The following is a 21,714-nucleotide window of genomic DNA, read 5'->3' as shown; positions in this document are numbered from 1 at the left end:
GTAACAAATAGTAGTTATTTTGAATCTATATGAAATTTATTTTAAAACACAAAACATGAATTTTTGAAAAATATCCTACAGTATTTTCAAAATTATAAAATTAAGGAGAACTGGAGCTGTCTTGCTAGAAAATGTTGAAAAAGCATCATAAAAGTATCTTAAAATATCTTTATATTCCAAGCCCATAAGTAAATAACGACAAGAGTTCATTTTTGGATGGACTATCCCTAGATAGTAGTGATAGGCTGATTGCCCGATTCACTGCAGTTTGTAATTATTTGTTTTGTTTCCCTGGTTATACGGCCAAACCCTAACAACGCCAAGGCATGATGGGATTGTCATCATGTGTCAATATTGTTTTAGAATCTCTGGTGACATGGATGAGTTTATAGAGATAGTGTTGTGCTGCTTCAGTGTGAAACATGACTCATGATCTTATGTCAGGAATGAACTAATGAGTAATAATACACCACAAATAACTTCTCTCCAGCAACCTTCAGCTGACTTTAGGAATTGTAGAAATTCTGATGACTAGATATATGTTGGCAAATGTCAGAAATCAAAGCACTTTCCATAATATCTCATCTGGTAAAGATTAAATGTTGGAGAGAATGTTGGCAGTTTCTCTACCAAAAATACCATCTGACATGATGCAGAATTGAAAAGAATGACTCACTGCTTTCTCTCGCTTTTTCCACAGAGAACAAGGAGGAAGACAACAGAGTTAGTGAGGAAGACAGGCTGATAACTGTACCTCCAGCAAGACAAGAAACTACTACTCAAACCCTGGTCTTACGTAACCCATGTGCTGGTGTGTGGTATACAATTTAGCAGTGCATTATGCACTCTCTTGGGGAAATAAAAAAAGACTTTTAGGCCCTGTTTACACATAGTATTTTAAACACAAACACACAAACACACAAAAAAAAACACAAAAACAGGTGTAAACACACACACACACACACACACACACACACACACACACACACACACACACACACATATTAGGGCTGGTAAGCGATTACATTTTTTAAATCTAATTAATTACATGATGTGGCGATTAATTAATTGAATTAATCGCAGATTAATCACACATCAAATCTGGCTGAGAAATGACTCCCAAAAGATAAAGATAAATAAAAGTCATTGTTGTGTAAAGCATCAACCAGACATAACAAAAGTAGCTTCAGCAAGAAATATTTTGTTTGATAAAATTTATTACATATACTCTTTTGGACTATGAGAGTGAGCAAATGATGACACAATTATCCTTTTTGAGTGAGGGAACTAAACCTTTAATAATTTATTTTATAAATTTTATTATTATTACTATGGAAATAGGAAATTATTTCCTTAATGAAATTATACTCTAAATAATCAACTAAAACTGCTAGTAGGTGGTGGTAAATGTCTTGATCACCATCGGTGATCGATCAGTGTGTGACAACCAGTACCGCAAGAGCTATAGAGAGAAGACGGCTCCTTGTGCTTTTGAATCGCTCTCGCGGTCCTTTGATGTCATACACCGATCGGTCTGTGCAGCGCCGTTTCAGATCCAACGTGCCTATGGCCACTGGTTCAGTGCGCCAAATGATTCACCCAGTTCATTCAAAATGTGCATTAAGAAATGAAATGCCACTATGTGTTGCTCGGAGACAAACAGCTCTGCTTTGTCTTCATATTTTCATTGGCAAAATTGAGCAAAACAGACAACATTGTGTCTAAAATAACACAATATTAACTTACTTACTTCCTGAACTGTTGTATAAGATCAGTATCACATTTGCACTTGTGTGATACTGCACTTAGCCTAATGCTTGTGTGATATTGCTTAACTGTATGATGTAAATATGAGACAAAAACTCAAACAGGGGCATTTTTGCCCCATATCTTGAATTTTAGGGACATTCTAACTACATTCTCCGGGCTCGATCACGCAGTGAGTTGTTGCCCTGCCTCAAATTTGTCCTCAGTCAACTGTATGAAATGTCAGATGACCCACTTAGGTCTGGGGCGGGGCAAGTGCAAGTTAAATGCGTTAATAATTTTAAGACGTTATTTTTCACCGTAATTAATTAATCTAATCAACGCATTAAATTACCAGCCCTAATATATATATCTTCTAATCAAGGTTGCATTTAACACAATTTATTTTATGCAATCATTCAGTACATATTAAATGTCATTTTCATTGTTTTTTACCTTATAAAGTATTGATGGAACATATATAACAATATGTATAACAATACTGATTTGTTTTCTTAGCTTTATTCATTATGGAAAAAAAAATATGCCAATGTTTTGTGGTTGGCAGAACTCAGAATCCTCTATTTGAAATGAAGTGGTTTTTGATCAGCAGCCAGTCTGTTAGTCACGTCTTGGCATAATGGGTTGTTTTGATGTGTGCATACTATTATTCTTTCAATCGTCATGAGACTGACACAATATTTCAATGATCTGTGAAATTCTGGCACCATGACAGGGAACTAAATTCCAGATCATGAACTGTAGCCTCACAGGTATGGTTGATCTGATGTTCTGCACTACATATGTTATCTTAATTGAAACATGCTTAACAGAGGAGAAAAAAAATCTTCACTGACTCCTTTCCTCCTCATTCAGCAGGCCATCCAGAAGATATAGCGCTTTACAAGATAAGTCCATATGCACAGGGTTTAATGTATATCTGGTTTGGTAATGATGGTAGACTTTCAAGGACTTAAGCATTTACTGGAAGTCTGTGTCTTGTCTGGGCCACTGTCGTGTTTCTGGAGTATCAATCAGTGCGATGATCTGGATGTATCTGGGCGACTCATTAAGTCATGCTGATTACAGTTTAATTTTTAACTAAATCTGTTAGTGCCATAAAGAAGGCACACACTCAGCCTGATATCTTGGCTCTTGCTTCTATAATTGAAACTAAAACTAAAACCATAAAATGTTTCACTACTTGAAAAAAATTAAATAAATGTAAACTGAAATAAAAAATATATATACAAAGTAACTAAAACCAATAACAAAATCTAAAGAAAAACTAAAAAAAATAAAATAACAAAAACAAATACAAAAAAACAACTAATGAAAAATTATTAGTAACTATATAGAAATATTGAAGAAAAAATAAGAAAAATGAAAGAAACACAACAAAATTAGTAAAACTTAAAGAATATATATATATAAAATTATAAAAAAAATAAAATATATAAAATTAAATTGAAAATATAAAAATAGAACTAATTTGAAATACTATTATAAACTATAATCGTATATCAATTTTATTTTATATATTATTTTATTATTTATTAATTTTTTCATGAAAATTTACCACTCTTTCACACATCCTGGAATAATCAGAAAAATTAACAAAATCACATTGCCACCCTTTTCTTTTCAGATTTGAGGTATCAATCATGTGTGTAGCACAAATTATGCAACTTTTAATAATTAGGCTTAGGGGGTTGTTGAAAAAAAGTCTAATTTTAAGTTTGAACAATAATAATAGTGATCCTTGGTGTAGTATAATGTAATGTATAAAAAAGAAATGTGAAAGATGCATTAACTGAATTTTGCTACGGTCTGGGTAATGGGCCTTGCTCTCAGCAGTGTTCTGTGGTTAGAGGATTGGCCCAATGTTCCTGTTTCCCAGGATTCTCTCTGATGGCTGATGGACACACTTGTGAAGGTAAAGTACTCTAAATTGGTCCAAAATGACACATACACAACCTCTTCTCAACGCAGCTGTCAGAAAACACTGATAAAACTGTCATACCACACTAACCAATCCCTTATTGCACTGAATCACTCATGTATAGCAGTTATACCCAAAGGATTATGACAAGAGATTTTTCATGGCCTGAACATCGCAGTCTTACCTGAGGATCTGCTTTCTTCAGCTTCACTGATCTACGACCAATTACTCTCCTTCAAACCTGACTACAATAATAAACAGTGACCTCAGCCCTGGGTTCAACAGCTCCGCTCTCTCACGATACATCTTTCTGTCTGATCTGACACTTTTACCACATGTTTATTTACAGTACTGATAGAGTTGCAGACGATATATTTCAAGGTCTTTCCATTCCATATACTAAACTTGTTATGGAGGGTGCTAATAAAATTACTATGTGCAGGTGTTACTATAAACCAGATCAGAAACACAATATTTAGTTTTGGAGAATTATTTAATTTACAGTATATAGTATATAGTATACAGTATATATATATATATATATATATATATATATATGTGTGTGTGTGTGTGTGTGTGTGTGTGTGTGTGTGTGTGTGTGTGTAACGTGTACTTAATTAATTAAATATAATAAAATACATAATTAAATACAATTTAGAAACATTCACTAAAAATAAGTCTTAATCAAAAACATTTTTATTCTCTTTTCAAGTTTATCAAATAAATGTTTCTTGTTTTAATGATGTTTAGATAGTTTTATTGTCTAGATTGTTTTAACTATTTTTTTTACTGTAAAATACTGATAAATACATTTTGATTAATTACTTTTTAAGGATTAATTACAATTACTTTTCTATGACACCCCTTTCCCCCATGTCTTTTATATTGTGCCATTTTAAATTCCAGTGAGGAAATCAAAATGTGACATGGGTTAATACAGTTAAATGGGCTGTCAGTTGTGACTAATATTAGCTGTGTATCATGTAGTCTGGCGTAAAATACTGTTTATGTTGCACTGTCTGCTTGGCCTTTACCCAAGATCTCACTGGGATCATATTCAAAATCTGAAGCAGCAGTCGTAAAGGACAGAAAAAAAATTCAACTTTTTACAGCAAATGTAGGAGTAACTAGCCATTTTCAGCTAATGTTGAATTACATTCAGCAGCAATTAATACTGTTTATTGGACTAAAACATGAACTGCCTAAAGGCACAACATGAATGTCAAATTTTGCTTTATGTTTACCTTGATTCAGGAGACATAAACTGTAAATCAGGGCAATTTTTGCACGTGAGAACAGTTTAAGGGATGATATAATCGAAATGGCTTCAGCCGAGAGGGCAGTTTTCACTGCTGAATTATCTCTGTATTTCAAGAGTTTATTTCTCTCTCTCTCTTTCCGTGTCTCACCGGTCAAAGCGTTCCCATATGCTGAATGCGGGTGGGCAGAGACCTTGATTTCATTTTGGCAGTAACAAAATCAAGCTTGACTGGAGCCAAAGACTTAAGTCAAACTCTACAGGAAACTGGATGGATTTTTTTAATGAAATGTTTTAGTGTTAACTTTCATCCAATTTATGATCAACATTTACACTTCCAAATGCACGCTCAAAATATGAGGCTGCCTATGTATATCCTCCCCGGAGTTTCTCTAGCATCTGTTTCTTTTCATAAGCCATATTCACGTGGTAAACATTAAGCATTATAGAACCATAAAGCCAGACACGCATGCGATTTCGACACAAATAAAACCAACTTCAAACAATAATAAAATGGTTTATTAATTGAGAGCAAACCTGACTATTAGAAACAAAACCTGATCTGATCTCACACCTCATAAAATGCTAGTATGACTTTATGATGGTGGAGGTGGCGTGTATGTGTTATGTGTGTGTTCTTTCTTCAACTAAACTGTTATGTGTATCATAGATGTGAATGAATGCACGAGCGGCAGACACAATTGCTCTCGGGACGAGGTGTGTGTAAACCGGGAGGGCTCCTACCAGTGTGTGCAGCTTAATGAGATGTGCGATGAGGGCTTTATTCTCAACCAGAATAGAGATTTTGTGGGTAAGAGGTTTCAACTGGCACTGTTAGACCGTTTCAGCTCACTGTTGGGGTTACGTTTGTCCGGTGCTTGCCCAGATAAACACTCACTAACACTCAAGGAGGAGATACAAAAGCTCATCGGCATGCTCTTACAACTAGCTCACATACATATGGTTGCATTATGGGTATTATGTTTACTCAGATTTCTCACCAGAAGTTCCGGGGCCCTGCCGAATTTGTGTTACTTTCCTCCAGACATAACCAAACATAGCAGGCATTAGTGGTAAGCATGTATTCTATTACAAAACAGTTTGATTCTTGAGGTGGTTAATGGGCATCTTGGATCGGCCCCTAAACCAAATTAGCAGCTAGACAGAGAAGTTTGGGTGTAGGCTTTGAAAATTATTTTTTACATTTTGACAGTTTTAATGGTGTTGTTAGGTTCAAAATGATTGATAACAATACAAATGAGCATGCATGTTAAACATGTGCTCTTAAAGGAACAGAGCAGAACAGAGCTCTCTAGAGCTCACCCTCCTTTTTTATGTTATTTATTTTTTATGTTATTTATTACTATTAGTGTTATAATTTAATATATAATCTATTGTTTAATACTTGAATGCATTTTTAATTAATTATTTTATATATAATATAATTTTATTTATTTATTACAAATGTGTGTGCATGACCATAATGTTGTTTTAGTATTATTTATATCATATTATAATATTTATTAACATTAGCTTTATCAGCTACATTAGTATTTTTAATAATTAGCTCTGTTTTTTAATTTTCAGTTTTCGTTTCAAATTGTTTATGGTTTAGTAATTTATTTTTACAAACCTTTGTTTTTCCTTTTAGGTTTTTAATTTCTTCTATTTAACTTTTATTTTTATTTCAATTTTAGTACTTAGACTTAATCTTATTTATTTCAGTTAATTACCAAGGCAACATTTCTAATTTTTAAGTTTTCTATATTTATATTTTACATTTACATGCTTTTATGCAAAGTGAACAAAAGCAATTTGTGAAAGAGGCCACAATATTTGTAATATACAATATATTATTTCAGCTTAAACTAACAAAAACAGTTTTAATAGTTTTAGTTAAAACAACAACACTGACTCATAAATAAAGGCAGGAATTTAGACAAAAGGTGAACCCAAGCTTGCAACTATCATCACCCTCTCATCTTAACCCCGATCAATCACGCCAGCACCACTGATGTAGAAATAATGTTGACCGACCATAATCCTGATAGCTTGCACTGCAGTCACATCCCTTTGCAATAGAACTAACCCACTCCCCTCTGCCTCCAGTCTACAGAAATGCATTATTCTTCCCATACATATCCTCTAATGCATTTCAGAGCACCACATTTAGAAGGCATTTCACCATATTATTATGATAAAGCAAATCTTTTGAATAGTGCCACTGCTCGTGTATGTTGATGAGACAGCTTGTTGACAATTTTGTCCTGGGTGCAAGACAGAGTGCAAGAGGGTGTCAGAGATGCTTTCTGTTTGACTTTTGGGGCTAAATATCATGCACATGAAACATAGAGATCTCACAGTGATCTCACTCACCTGGCAACTAAAGTGTGGACCTTCAAATGTGTGACCTTGATTGTCAACTCAAAAATGAAATTCTGTCATCATTTATTTACATTCATGTCATTCCAAGCCTGTATGACATTTTTTCCTGTATAACATAAAATAGATTTTTTTTAAAAAAAGAAAGAAAAACAACAGAGACATGACATAATGGTTAGTAAATGATGAGATAATTTTTAATTAAGGGTGAAGTGAACTATGTCCTCTTAACATGTAAACTGTAATGGTTGTAATTTTACTAAAAAAAAAAAAAAATGCTGCAGTAAAAACCTGTTAACTCCATAAACTGTAAAAACACTATATGATGAAAAATTATAAATGGTTTAACACTGCATTGTAATGTTACTGTAACTTAAAAAAAATATTTAAATGTATAAATTACTACATAATTTACTGTTTAGACATGTAATAATGAACAAGAACATACATTTACAGGAAATTATTTATTTGTAAAAAAAAACAAAAAAAAAAACATGTGCCACCCAATAATCTACAGTGAATCATCTCTCCTTTTTTCACCTTCTTATTTCTCTCAAAACAGCTCAACAGACTTTTACATATTCACATGTTTAACACATATTCAAGGCCATGTATTGTGATCTTGTTAAAGCTGTTTTAGACTACAACACAATTTGCAATATTAAATATTTTGAAATTACTTCAGCCTGAACTACTTGTAATATTTGCATACTTTGCGATTGGTTTTGTCTTCCTATATATATATATATATATATATATATATATATATATATATATATATATATATATATATATATATATATATATATATAAAAATTGTAGCTGCATTTATACTACACAGTGACTATTATTGGTTCACAATGTGTGGTCACTGTCATTACAACAACACTGTTCCTAACTGTACCTAAAACACTAGTTTTTGTTTCATCCTGGAAATGCAAGTCCAAAAAACTTTCAAACATTTAAATTCAGTGTTCTCTGGATGGTGTTACCAGCTGTTGTGTGGAACAGATAAGGTAGCATGTGCTCTTTTTCTCTCTCTTGTCTTAATGTGGCCAGGAGAAAGCACAAACATTTCCAGCCAGTCCCATGAAATTATTTATTCTGGCAATAACATGACAGATTGAATCCTTTTCTTGGCCCACAAATCACCCATTGTCTAAGCCTCAAGTAATTATTTTCTCCTCTCTCTGGGCCGTGCTTGCTTTCCAATCTTGTTTAGACTTTTTTTCAAATTAGTCTAGATTTATTGCCTTTAATAAATCTGGCCAACCGAAGATCTTGACAGTTCGCCACAGCGCCAGAACTAAAGAATGTGAAGCAAAATGCCTTATGTGTGTCACGGCTAATGGAAACACAAAATGGTCTTTGTGTTTTTTTTTTTTTTTTTTTTTTTTTTTTACACTGCTGTCTCACCTGCTTGCTTCTCCATCAGCTTCAGCTTCTTCATTCCAGGTTTTTTTGGATGTACTGTAACTCTCCATTTGTGGCCCTGGCTCTGTGTGAGGATGTTACACTTTGGAGCTCAGGAAAATAACGCTGTGATTTTGCTTTTTGCAGATGTGAACGAGTGTGTGACGAACACGCACACCTGCCAGGCCAACGAGCGCTGCGTGAACACGGTAGGAGGGTTTGTGTGCGAGAGGCAGATCTTATGTTCGAGCGGTTACCAGCTGAGTAATGGAGTATGTGAAGGTGGGTACAATATCAACAAATGCTCACATGTACACACACACACATGCAACATCATTTTGTTTTTCTAATTTACCTAAAATTTTTCTATTTTTAATTAATGACACTTTAAGTATTTTAAGGAATATATAAGGAATAACATTTAAACCTTTTTAGAAACTGCAACAGTCTGTTATACCAAATTATTAACAGATACAATAAATCAGAAATAAATTTAAAATAATTTGTGCAAAATTTTAACATGGTTTGAAAAAAGTATTTTATGCTCACCAGTGCTGCATTTATTTGATCAGTAATACTGTGAAACATTATTACAAAAAATTAATATTAATATAATATATATATATATATATATATATATATATATATATATATATATATATATATATATATATATATATATATATATATATATACATATATATATATATATATATATGTTTAGCAATATATGTTCAAGCATTATTGTGACTTTGGAGTTGTCACCAACGACAAACAGAGAAGTGGTCAGGAAAGCTGTTTGAAAACAGACGTTATTTGTATGTTCAGTAAGTGATGCAAAAATGATACACTTAAGCTTTCATTTCACAAAGTCCACAGAGCAGAGTTACATTTACGTGAACTTTGCTTTTACATGAGATCAAATCAGCAGAAACATGGCAGTGGTCCAACCCTCCCCCAGCTATTGGAGCTATCCGGTGATGCATATGGACAAAATCAATAACAAACAGTCTTCCGTCTTTGTCAGGGTCCTCTAGCCCACACTACTTCAGAGATCTTGGACCAGTGTCTAGACACATCTAGCCATTGCCTTTGAACAGGGAAAACTTTGCAAGAGTCTCTGATTCTTGTCAGGACTTGGCCTGGTGCATTCTAATAAGTGTGGAGAGATTATAATAATAATAAGTGACAGAATGGGAATAGTGGATTTTAACTAATTGCAGACTTTGGAGTGTTGAAAATGTATTCTCTGTTGCTATAGTGCAGATGTAGGATTTGGAAAGACCACCCTAAACTTGATATTAAGGGCTCACTAATAGCCACATGTGGATTTCATGTTGCTTAGGTAATGGTGCTAAGAAGTCATATTTTACCTGAGTTCTGAATATTAAATATAATGCAAAAAAAAATGTGTTCTGGACAATATCAAGAAGCATATTGGGCTGTATGCTAAAGCAACATACAACATGAGCAGTGCAGTCTGATAAACAAACAATGAGCTGGTTCAGTGCAGTCTGATTCCTGAACAAATGACTCATTTGAATCACTTGTTTTTAGTGAATCAGAAACATACAGAACACAACCATTTTCTGATTTCTGAAGGAATCATTCTTATTTGCTTGCTCTTTTTAGTGAATCAAAAATATACAGTGTGTCCAGTCTATGAGTGTGACCAGTACAGGCGATTCATGAAAATACTTTTTTAAAGTAAATTAAAAACATACAGCATGATCAGTACATGAACAAATGACTCAATATGAGCGGATTCTTTTTTGTGAATCAAAAAATCTCCATAACCATGGTAATCTAACTCCCGAACGAATCACTCTCATGAGCTGTTTTTTTTTTTTAGTGAATCAAAAACATACAGTGTGACTAGTACACTCCGATTCACAAACAAATGAATCATTATAAGCCAGTTCTTTTTACTGAATCAAAAACATACAGCATGACTGTTTGATTTATAAACAAATGACTCATTATGAGTTGACTCTTTTTTTGTGAATCAAAACATCAGCACGACCATGCTCTGATTCCGGAACATATTATTATTATGTGCTGAATCTTTTTAGTGAATCAAAAACATACAGTGTGACCAGTGCAGCCGATTCATGAACAAATGACTTATTATGAGCTGATGCTTTTTTGTAAAATTAAAAAATCTCCGTGAATCAAAAACATACAGCGCGACTAGTGCAGTCCGACTCACAAACAGATGAATCATTATAAGCCGGATGGTTCTTTTTAGTGAATCAAAAACACACTGAATGACCAGTGCAATGTGATTCATGAACAAATGAGTCTTATAAGCTGATTCTTTTTTAATGAATAAAATGATGAATGTATCAGACAATGGTAATTCCCAAATGACTGACTGTTATGATTCTTATGGTTATTTTAATGACTATGAGTTCAAAAAGACAAGATACCAGTATGAATCCTTCTTTGTACTTTCCATCATTTGACTCATTTACTGAACTGCAGATTATTATTGCTCTCAGTCATGTCTATATCAAAATGAAGAAAGTTTTAAGTCAGTACCATTAACAAGTTGCGAAATACAAAATCATTTAGTTTTTACTTTTAATAGCATGCATTTGTGGATGACTGAGGAGAAACTAGGGTTTGATCCTGTAAGATCTTCTGCCTTGAAGTGTGAGCATGCTTTCCCGGCCTGTTATTGAGCCACAGTGCCACCTACTGTGAAGTTCTTACTTGTAATTGAGTACTGTTGTGATATCTGTCCAAACCCATCTCCTCCATCAGATGTCTCAGATGAGCTCCGTCTATTCATTACGCTGCAATGCTTGCCAAATCTGGTGAGATTTACAGATTTTCCTGAAGGTTTTAAGAGAGGAAACTTCATTTGTTTGGACCTTATAACATCATCAGTCTCCAAAGCTAAACAAATCTATCAGAGCAGGAACCCGACTGGGTGGCGTCTTGCTGTCCGGTCCACTGGCCTGTTATGACATCTGGTGCACTCTTTCTTTTCTAGACATCGATGAGTGTGTTATGCGAACCCATAACTGCGGGATGGGCTTCCAGTGCCAGAATACTGATGGCTCGTTCACATGTAACCTGAAGCAGCGCTGCCTCACAGGCTTCACTCAGGACTCACATGGCAACTGCATTGGTAAGACAGGGAAGAGCCAGCTTCAGAGTCACTCAGTGCCCCCTAGTGGACAGATGCATGAAGAATACCAAATCAGCAAAGACACTTTTATGAACATTTTTAAAAGTTGCTTTTTTTGTCTCGTTTTCCTTCACCTTTTACGACTTTCATGCTGTCTCTCTCTTTGTTTTAGATATCGATGAATGCAGCAGTGTGAGTGAACCATGTTCCACCGGCTTTAACTGCATAAATACTGTGGGCTCTTACACCTGTCAGCGCAAGATTATCATGTGCAGTCGTGGTTACCATTCCAGCCCTGATGGAGCAAGATGTATTGGTGAGGATGCACATAAATATACACAACTATACCTTAACCCTGCAACTTCTTAAATTCAGACACCTTTTTAGTTTTTAATTAGCCATTATTATACAAGTTCGAAAGTTCGGGGTCAGTAAGAGTTTTTTAAGAAACCATTACAGTTATTTAGCAAGAATTCATTAAAGACTTTTTAATCTTACAAAAGTTTTATTTTTATTTTTTTTTAATAAATCCTGTTATTTTGAACATTCTATTCATTAAAGAATCCTGAATCTATGTATCACAGTTTCAACAAAAATATAAACAGCACAAATGTTTTCAACACTGATAATAAGACATGTTTACTGAGCTCCAAATTAGCATATTGGAATTATTTCTGAAGGATCATGTGACAATGAAGATTGAAGTAATGATGCTGAAAATTCAGCTTTGCCATCGCAGAAATTACATTTTTAAAATGTATTAAAGAAAAAATAATTTTATAATATTTCACATTATTGCTGTTTTTACTGTATCTTTGAATAAAATAAATAGTGAGCATGAGAGACTTCTTTCAAAAACATTCAAAAATATTACTGACCCCAAACATTTTAACAGTAGTGTACAGTATTATATAAAATATTATTTCTAGATATATTTGTATCTGTTATACATGTTATGTATGGAACTTTATATTTTATTATTTTACTGTATTTGAATGGTTCCCACAAACTTTTTACCTAACATTTCTTCTGAAATGTGGCTTGACAAAAGACAGTGCTACTTTTTATACAACATACCTAGTAAATACTGTGGCAATACCATGGTAAACGATGATAATACCGTGCTCAAAAAATCCCAAGCTACTATGATACATGTCCAAAAAAGCTGTTTGAACCATGTACAAAAAACACACTAGTAGCATGGTAGCTACGTTTTGTTACCATTTCTGTTAGCTTGTATGCTAACAGAGTCTGAAAGAACTATTAAGACTGTTGAATATGTCCTACAGATGTCGATGAATGTCAGATGGGCACCCACCGCTGTGGAGAGGGCCAAATCTGTCACAACCTGCCCGGCAGCTACCGCTGTGACTGCCAAACCGGCTACCAGTACGACGCCATTCGCCAGCTCTGTGTTGGTGTGTATCAACAGACACATCGACACACACAACAAATACACAGCCAAACCACACATAGCAATTTCACACAAAACGTCACTTCAAAAATGACCTTACAAAATACTATGCTATACAGGAGGAGGTTTTTCAACATTAGCATCTGTGACACAGGAAAACTGACTTCTGACCTTAAACACGTTCAAGTTTCAGCCATTTTTTGAAGTATCTTAAACCACAGCTGCAAAATAAAGTACTTGAAGGGCTTTAAAAAAGTTTGGATACTGTGACTGAACTACCCAAAGGATGTCGTCTTCTCTGTGGTTAGCCAGACTAACAGCATGCATATTGATGAAGCTGACAGCAGCTCATGCTCAATAGAGCGTGCAGATTATCCTAATCTCTTATCTCTTCTGCTCCTATAGCAGAGTGAAAGAAGACAGCAAGGCAGGGGGAAAGAGTAAAGAGATGCTCCCCAGACTACAGTATGTTTGTAAACTAATGCAGTTCTCTGCATCTTTTCTGCTGGCAGATGTAAATGAGTGTTGGCGGTACCCGGGCCGCCTGTGTGCCCAGACCTGTGATAACACGCCGGGCTCCTACCAGTGCTCCTGCACCACTGGCTTCTCCCTGGCCTTTGATGGCAAGAACTGTGAAGGTACATCCATCTGCACTAGCAGGATTGAACACGGATCGGTTCTGCCTGCAAAGAATGTGTTGTGTTCTGACAGTATGAATGTTCATTCTTTCCAATTAAAGTGAGACACGAATAGAGTGCAAAACAAAAATAGACAAGTGAGTTGTCAGCTGAAGAGTTTTCTAGGGGATTGAAGCACATTTTTTTTTTAATAGTTCCATCATGGCCAGATCCATTCATTTATTCAGAGTTTGTTTCAAGGACTTGGTGGCTGACATAGCCTGAGGAACTTTTCATGAGGTGACTTTTACTTTGGTTTCAGAGGGACAACAGTATGTGCCATTTTGCAGAATTAGTAGTTTTGTTTTTTTTACTCAGTTTGAGTGAAAAATGAAAACCAAATTGAATATGAAACCTGATGGTCATGTTCTCCAGCATGATCTGAGAATGATCCAGAAAGTGTCTTGTGCTTCAGTGGAGGAAGAACATCTGACCATTAGTTTACATACATGGTGTGTCAAAGTAATTTGATTAGTGACCTAGAAATAGTTCTAAATATTTCCTTTTTTATTATTTTAATTAATTAAATCTATTATTAATATTTAATTAAATTTAATCAGCCTAATTAGATTCTGAATCCCAAATTTTCAGTGTGGTTTCAGATTTTTAGACGCCACTGTATATTTGCACTGATATGACACATCACCAATGTGCACAGCACTGTGATGATTTATGCAAATATGTACAAACAAACAGTTTGTAATCCAAAAACTTGATGTTTACTGTGTTCTCTCATAGATGTTAATGAATGTGACAACAATCCCTGCGGTCAGGAGTGTGCAAACATTTATGGCTCTTACCAGTGTTATTGCCGAATGGGCTACTACCTGAAAGAAGACGGGCATACGTGTGAAGGTGAAGTGTTATCAATGTCCTCAAGACGGGAAATAGATTAAAATTGGTTTCCATCATTCCATTCGTAGCCATTAAGGGTTAAAACACAAGGACACATTTACATTATACAGTACATTGATTAAAGAGATGATGGAGAGTCTTTGAAGGGGATATGAGATCAATAATGTCTTGAATATTTTAATAAGGATGGATTTTTTTCAGCACAGTGTAGCAGTTAGTGTGTTGTTGCCACATTTTCTTAAACACTTATCTTTCTGGTTAATGGACAAATCCATCTCACAGTGGTTTGTTCTTTATAAATGGCTAGTTTTCTCAGTGATAAAGATGAAATGCTCTTATTTGTTCTCTAGATATCGACGAGTGCTCACAGAGCATTGGAAACCTCTGTGCATTCCAGTGTGTGAATGTCCCAGGTAGCTACAAATGTGCCTGTCCTCCACATGGTTACTCTATGTCACCTAATGGACGCACCTGTCAAGGTAACAAATGTGATATATGACTTTTCATATTACACATAAATCTTTCCTTCACCTTCTGTATAAATAAAAGCACATAGCATGAGACTAAATGTTTAGGATTTAGTTCTGGATAGTCCTCCCCAAAATGAAAATTCTGTCATCATTTACTTATCATAATATTGCTACAGACATGAAAGCATTTCTTTGTTCTGCTGAATACAAAAGAAGATACTCCGAAGTATGCTGATAACCCAACAGTTTTTGGTTACATTGACTTCCATTGTTATTTTGTGTTTTATGTTGTTATATGTTGTCTTATTATGTTACATTATCGTATTGTTTGATTTTTGGTTTTATGTTATTATTATTGTCGTTTTACATTCTATGCAGTGACCTAAGTATGTAAACAGGTATTTTTACATACTAGGAAAAATACAAAAATACAATTCAAAATGTTAATAATAAAATATAATTAACCATATAATCATGCACAGTTACGGTACTCTAATTGCTGGGGACAAAGGAGTGTAGATGAGGTGAGGATATATACCAGACTGAAGAACTGAAGAAATAAAATGCTAAAAATGAAGAAATGAGGAGCTAAACAAATACGACAATAATATAATATAATATAATGTAATTTTCCCCAATTGATGTCCCTGGTCTCTATTCTCTAAAACCAGATTGTGTTTTGCAAAAGAAAGAAATGCATACAGATTTGGAAAACACAAGGATGAAGATAACAGAATTTTTGGGTGAACAGTTCCTTTAAACTGTGGTTAATATTCTATTTAACACCTTTCTAAAGCCAAATGCTACAAACTCAATTTGGAGCCTTAATTTCTCTAATTGGCACATTGTGTTGCGAGGAGCTAACCTCAGGTTCAACACAGCGCTGCTCAGTGTCCTCCATCACTCTCTGAAAGATCACGAAATTGACGAAACTCCCTCAGGCTCTCAAGATAGGAAAGTCGATGAGAGGTGAAGAAGAGCCTGTACATGCTCCCGGAGGTTAGCGCTAGCCTGCACCAAACGAATTAGTCTGCGGATTGGAGCCGACGAGCTGTAACGAGGACTTTGCTTTTGTAAAATGAGATGCATAATTAATTACTTCTGGAGGGGCCAAAATGACTCCTACCAGAATGAAGCCTGGCGGTTATTCACCGCAGACATCAGTCGCCCCTGACAACCCTGCTAGCATTGATTTAACATGCGCTGCCATTTAGATATTTATTTATGTAATAAAGCCTCACAAAAGTCTAATAGTTTAATTTTGATTCACTATTGAATTTATGTAAGAAGTGAGAACTAAAAAAAGAATAAGGAATAATGAAATGAAAGTTTTAAGCAGTCTCAGACGTCTCAGTTTTCGATCGAATGGTTATATAACAATCCATTTAGCTGTTGTCTTCTCTTTTGTTCTCAGATATTGATGAATGTGCCATTGGATCGCACAACTGCTCTGCTTCCCAGACCTGCTTCAACATCCAAGGAGGCTTCCGTTGCTTGTCATTTGCATGTCCAGACAACTACAGGAGAGTGTCGGACACGTAAGTATGGCCTGTTGATTTTTTTCCCAATCACACAGAACACATGTGGGCTCCAACAGTGAACCTGCTAGTGTTGCTGGACCTTGTCCAACCTTACCACACTAATCAGAAGAAAAAAAAAAGAAAATTCTGTTATCATTTAAGACCCTTTCAATCCAAGAACAACTAGATGAGTAAAGTTCACAAAAAAGCATGTTGCTAGCATGATTTGCATGTTGTTACCATGCTGAAAACCTGTTTAGCATGTTGTTAACATGTTACTTGCATGTTTTAGCATAGTTAGTATGTTGTTAGCATATTTCTAGATTAATTACTATGTTGCTAGCATGTTTTAACATGATAAGCATGAAGAACACGTTATTATCATATTTCTAGCATGTTGTAAACATGATTAGCATATTGTGAGCATGTTTTTAGCATGATTAGCATGATTTTAATTAATTCTGTACCTCCATTGAAAATCCAGGTAACCAAAACACAAAACTGTCATAAAGATCATACATGCAACATAAAATCAATCCATATTAATCTAGTGGTTTAATCCCAGTCTTGTGAAGATAAATGATAGCTTTATGAAAATATTTAATTTAGGCTTTTATGCATATATACTGTACATAGATCATGTCACTTATGGTTAACACAGAAGCTTGTGTGTGTTTCAGGCCTACACAATAGGACAAACCTCAATGGTTCATGCACATGTTTACCATATGTAAACTATTTGTCTATTATTTTTTAGATGTTAATAAGAGCCTAAATTAAATCTGTTCATCAGTTATTTACAGTGATCGTATCTCTTCATAAGACTTGGATTAAACCATTCGATTTATATGGATTTTTTTAAAGACACCTTTATTACCTTTCTGGAGTGTCTTTGTTTTGGTTACCTTGACTTTCAATGGGAGGGCAGAAACCTCTCAGATTTCCTTAAAAATAAGTAAAAAATAAGTCTTAGGATGAGTTACTGATAACAAAATGTTTATGTTTGGATGAATTGCCCCTTAATGCAAGAAAATAAATGATCTTTCAGATTTTATCAAGAAATAAACTTTTATTGCAAAATTGTGAAACTGGAAACCATGCACATGCACACCTTCTGTACTGGTTCTGTACATCTTCACTGAGCATTCACTACAGCATTCTTGGGCCATCTGTATTGACGCTGGCTCTTTACAGAGCATGGTTCCTGGTAAGAAAAGGGAATGGAGGCAGATTGCTTTGATTAGGCAGTAGTTCAAACACACACGTCTGGCCAGTGTCAGCATGGAGTCTGATTGGTGGGAACTCCCACTGCTCACCATCAGCCCTCCTGAGATTCGCAGCTACTGTATATCAGAGATTTAACAGCACCTAGCAGTCAGTAGGTCCAAAAACACCTACGTTGACTATGATATGGTTGTTTTAGGAGACAGTATCACCGTATTACTCCAGTGTTAACTATGTTCTGTATGTCGTGCTGTACAACATATTTAGTTAATCTGTGGAACAAGACAATCAAGTGAGGGTGTTTCAGGTTGGTTGTCCTTATTGATCTAAATCAAAAGAGCCTCCCCCTAAGTGTCTATATGGCTCTTTCAATGTAAGTTGCTTGTTTTATCACCAACCAGGTAAAAATCACAAATCTGATCATTTAGAAAAGTAATAGCACACCGCAACCTTCAATCTGTACAATTTGAGGTACCATTCAGCACAAATGTTGTGGGATCAGTTACAGGATGAAGTTTTATTCTGTATATCAAATTAGTTTTGTTTTTGGAGCTGAAATGAATGCTTTGCTCAAAAATTAAAATTCTGCCCTATTTTCTTACCCTGTCATTCCAATAACTTTATTTTTTCTGTTTTATGATGTTGATGTTTATTATTGTGTTATTATTGTTTTATGCTCTATTTTTTTATTTTTTTTTATTTTTTGCTTTGTAGCAGTTACTCAAATGTGTTATACTGACAGAGGAGCCATTTTGAAGAATGTTTGATTTTGTTTCTTTTTTTTTTTTTAATAAAAGACAATGAAGTTTACAAATTAAGGTCAGTGCTACATTGGACCAGACTGACTTTGATTTTATGGAAAGAACAACATTGAGACATTTTTCAAATTATCATCTTTTATGTTCCACAGCAGAAAGTAAGTCAAACAATTTTGCAATTATGTGATATTTTGGGTGGAATTAGCTCTTTAAGAGAGTCTGTTAATGTCTTAAAGGGATACTCCATCCCAAAATGAAAATTTTGTCATTAATCAAAATGTCCAAATAGCGCTACACTGATTTGGAGAGACACAGAGGAGAGGAATTATTGAATAAAGTCATTATTTTTGTCTTCTTCGTCTACAAAAAGTATTGTCGTCGCTTCATAATGTTACGGTTGAATCACTGATGGCAGATGGAGTATTCTGACGATGCTTTTCATACTTTTATGGATCTTGACACTGTTATTTATTTGGCAGTCTATGGGACAGTCTCAAGCATCCATGTTTTCATCCAAAATATCTTAAATTGTGTTCTGAAGAAGAACAAAGTTTTTACGGGTTTGGAACAACATGGGGGTAAGTGAATAATGACAAAATTTTCATTTTGGGATGGAGTATGCCTTTAAGGTCCATTTTAGATGTTTGACTTTAAAAGGATTCATTCAGGATAAAAGGATTCATTCAGGATAAAAGGATTAATTCAGGATAATTTACTCACCTCCCTCGACCTCACGCATTACGTAGTCACGTTGGAAAGGTATGCCCAGTGTTTACAAAGTGAACATGCAAAGAAAGTCAAACGCCTTTACAAAAAAAAAGTAAAAACTACATTGGGTGATTTAGAAGTTGGAGGCAAAAATGAGATGGAATTTTACGCCAGATAGAAATGTGTTACCCATTCTCAATGGGAAAGTGCCCAAGAAACATTGTTCAAAAAAGTTGCCCAACAAAATTGCTCAAAAAGTTGCCGTGTATCATCAGCCTTGTACACTCTATTGACCAAAACTCTGACCTCTCCCATGCTTTTAGACGCTGCGAGCGAGTAAGTTGCCCCAACTTTCAACAATGCCAGACCATGCCATTACGGATCACGTACTACCAACTGAGCTTCCAGACCAACATCGTCATCCCAGCTCAGATCTTCCGCATCGGACCCTCGCCCGCCTACTCAGGTGACAACATCATCATCAGCATCCCGCGCGGAAACGAGGAAGGCTACTTCAGCACACGGAAGCTCAACAGCTTCACAGGCGCCGTGTACCTGCACCGGCAGGTGCGGGAGCCACGGGACTTCCTCATCGACGTGGAGATGAAGCTGCTGCGTCAAGGAACTTTCACAACTTTCCTGGCCCGCATCTACGTGTTCATCACAGCAAACTCCATGTGATATTACTCTTGTCTAACGACGCCTTTGATTCCGCATGGTGCTAAACTCTTCAAGCTTTTGCCTTGAAGTTGTTTGTCATCTGGCAGATCTTAGAGGCTTCTGTTTGCCTAACGGATTTTGCTCAGAGATACTTTGATGGGACTCTCCCACTGGGATCCAACCGCTTGTTTTTAGTAGAGAGAGAACAAACAGGATGGAGTACAGAGACTGACAGAAACATTTGGCTTTTAAAAGTCGTAGTTTTTTCTTCTTCAAAGTATTGAAAGTACTCTACACCCGATGCTATTTATACTGTACCAATTTATCTCGATTGCCTGAAACTGCTTTTTATAGCACTTCATTACTTTTCTAACAACACTATGTTTCTCCTCGGGGGTTGGCATAGTAGAGCTGAGGTAGAGTTACACATTTGTAATGGCTGTCACAATTCCTCCATAGGCCATGATAATTCACATGAGTACCTCAGATCACACCAGCCTGCGGAAGACAACATTGTGTGATCATGTCTGTAATCATTGCGTTAACCACTTGCGATTAAAAAGGTGTATGATTGTTATGTTTCTTTCAAATGCATTCGGTTTGTAGCTCTTGGTGCTAATATACGTTTTGGAAATGTTTGACACGCACGTGAAGAGTGTGTGAGCTCCAAAGCAGCACTGAGAACGTTTTCATTGTTATACTTCTTTTCATATGTCTGTACTTAGTAATACTGGACCTGTTTTGATGTATTACTGTCTTGAAAATCCATCTCAGGGTAAAAGCATAAAAATCATCTCGATATACTCTCACGCACAGCATATCTGAAATCATAACACAATTCTACTCATTACTGAGAAACATATTATGTATCAACATAAAAGCGTTTCATACTCATTAAATTCACGGAAGAACCAAACGCATTAGTATAATAATGCAGTACATATTATCTGCCTTACTGGATTCAATTCTTCAATAAAGCATCATTAATCGTTTTATTAGTATCTCTGTGATTACTTGAGATGTTTGTCACGTCATTAGTTTGTTCTGTTTGATTATTTTATTAAAAGTAAAAGATCACCTCCTAGTGGTGAGAAGAGGAACTGTTGCTTGTGTCCTGAGGTTCACTTTGCTTTCAACATGTTGCATTAGCTATAAACCACCATCAAATTTTATGATGATATAATTTCACTAGTAATGAAGCATTTTATTGTACTTTCAAATGCATTTAAAGTCAACATGGAATCAAAACTGAATCTTAGTGCATGTTATTAAAAAGAAAAAAAAATCTTGAAAACCTTTTAATCAAAAAGCAGTATCTTGTTCTTCCTCTGAAATGACTTTTCTGTGTGGGCTTTTGGGAATGTTAGTCAATAACTTATGGAAGCTTGTTTCTGCCACAGAATAAAAAAGGGATAAAAAATGTAATTCTGTATATCTCACAATGTTGACTTTTTATCTCACTATTCAGACTTTTCTTCTAAGAATTGAGATACTAACTCAACTCAGAAACGTCAATTGTGAGATAAAAATTACCCTTGCTTTTATTAAAAA

The 21,714-nt window shown here is 35.1% G+C and overlaps 1 protein-coding gene across 1 annotated transcript in view; it reads left to right on the top strand.

Moving 5' to 3' along the window:
• Nucleotides 1–21,156, top strand: part of fbln2 (fibulin 2) — a 48,229-nt gene extending 27,073 nt beyond the window's left edge. Inside the window, 12 exon segments of the mRNA XM_042734052.1 lie at nt 701–811; nt 3,581–3,682; nt 5,617–5,757; nt 8,889–9,023; nt 11,740–11,877; nt 12,050–12,193; nt 13,167–13,295; nt 13,804–13,929; nt 14,707–14,823; nt 15,174–15,302; nt 16,708–16,831; nt 19,827–21,156. Of these exon segments, the coding sequence (XP_042589986.1) occupies nt 701–811; nt 3,581–3,682; nt 5,617–5,757; nt 8,889–9,023; nt 11,740–11,877; nt 12,050–12,193; nt 13,167–13,295; nt 13,804–13,929; nt 14,707–14,823; nt 15,174–15,302; nt 16,708–16,831; nt 19,827–20,184 (1,754 nt within the window). The 3' untranslated portion in view covers nt 20,185–21,156.
• Nucleotides 21,157–21,714: the final 558 nt, after the last annotated feature.

This window comes from Cyprinus carpio, chromosome B11, assembly GCF_018340385.1.
Source record: "Cyprinus carpio isolate SPL01 chromosome B11, ASM1834038v1, whole genome shotgun sequence".
NCBI classification, from domain to species: domain Eukaryota; kingdom Metazoa; phylum Chordata; class Actinopteri; order Cypriniformes; family Cyprinidae; genus Cyprinus; species Cyprinus carpio.
The sequence above is the reverse complement of the archived record's forward strand: the minus strand, read 5'-3'. Positions and strand labels throughout refer to the sequence as shown.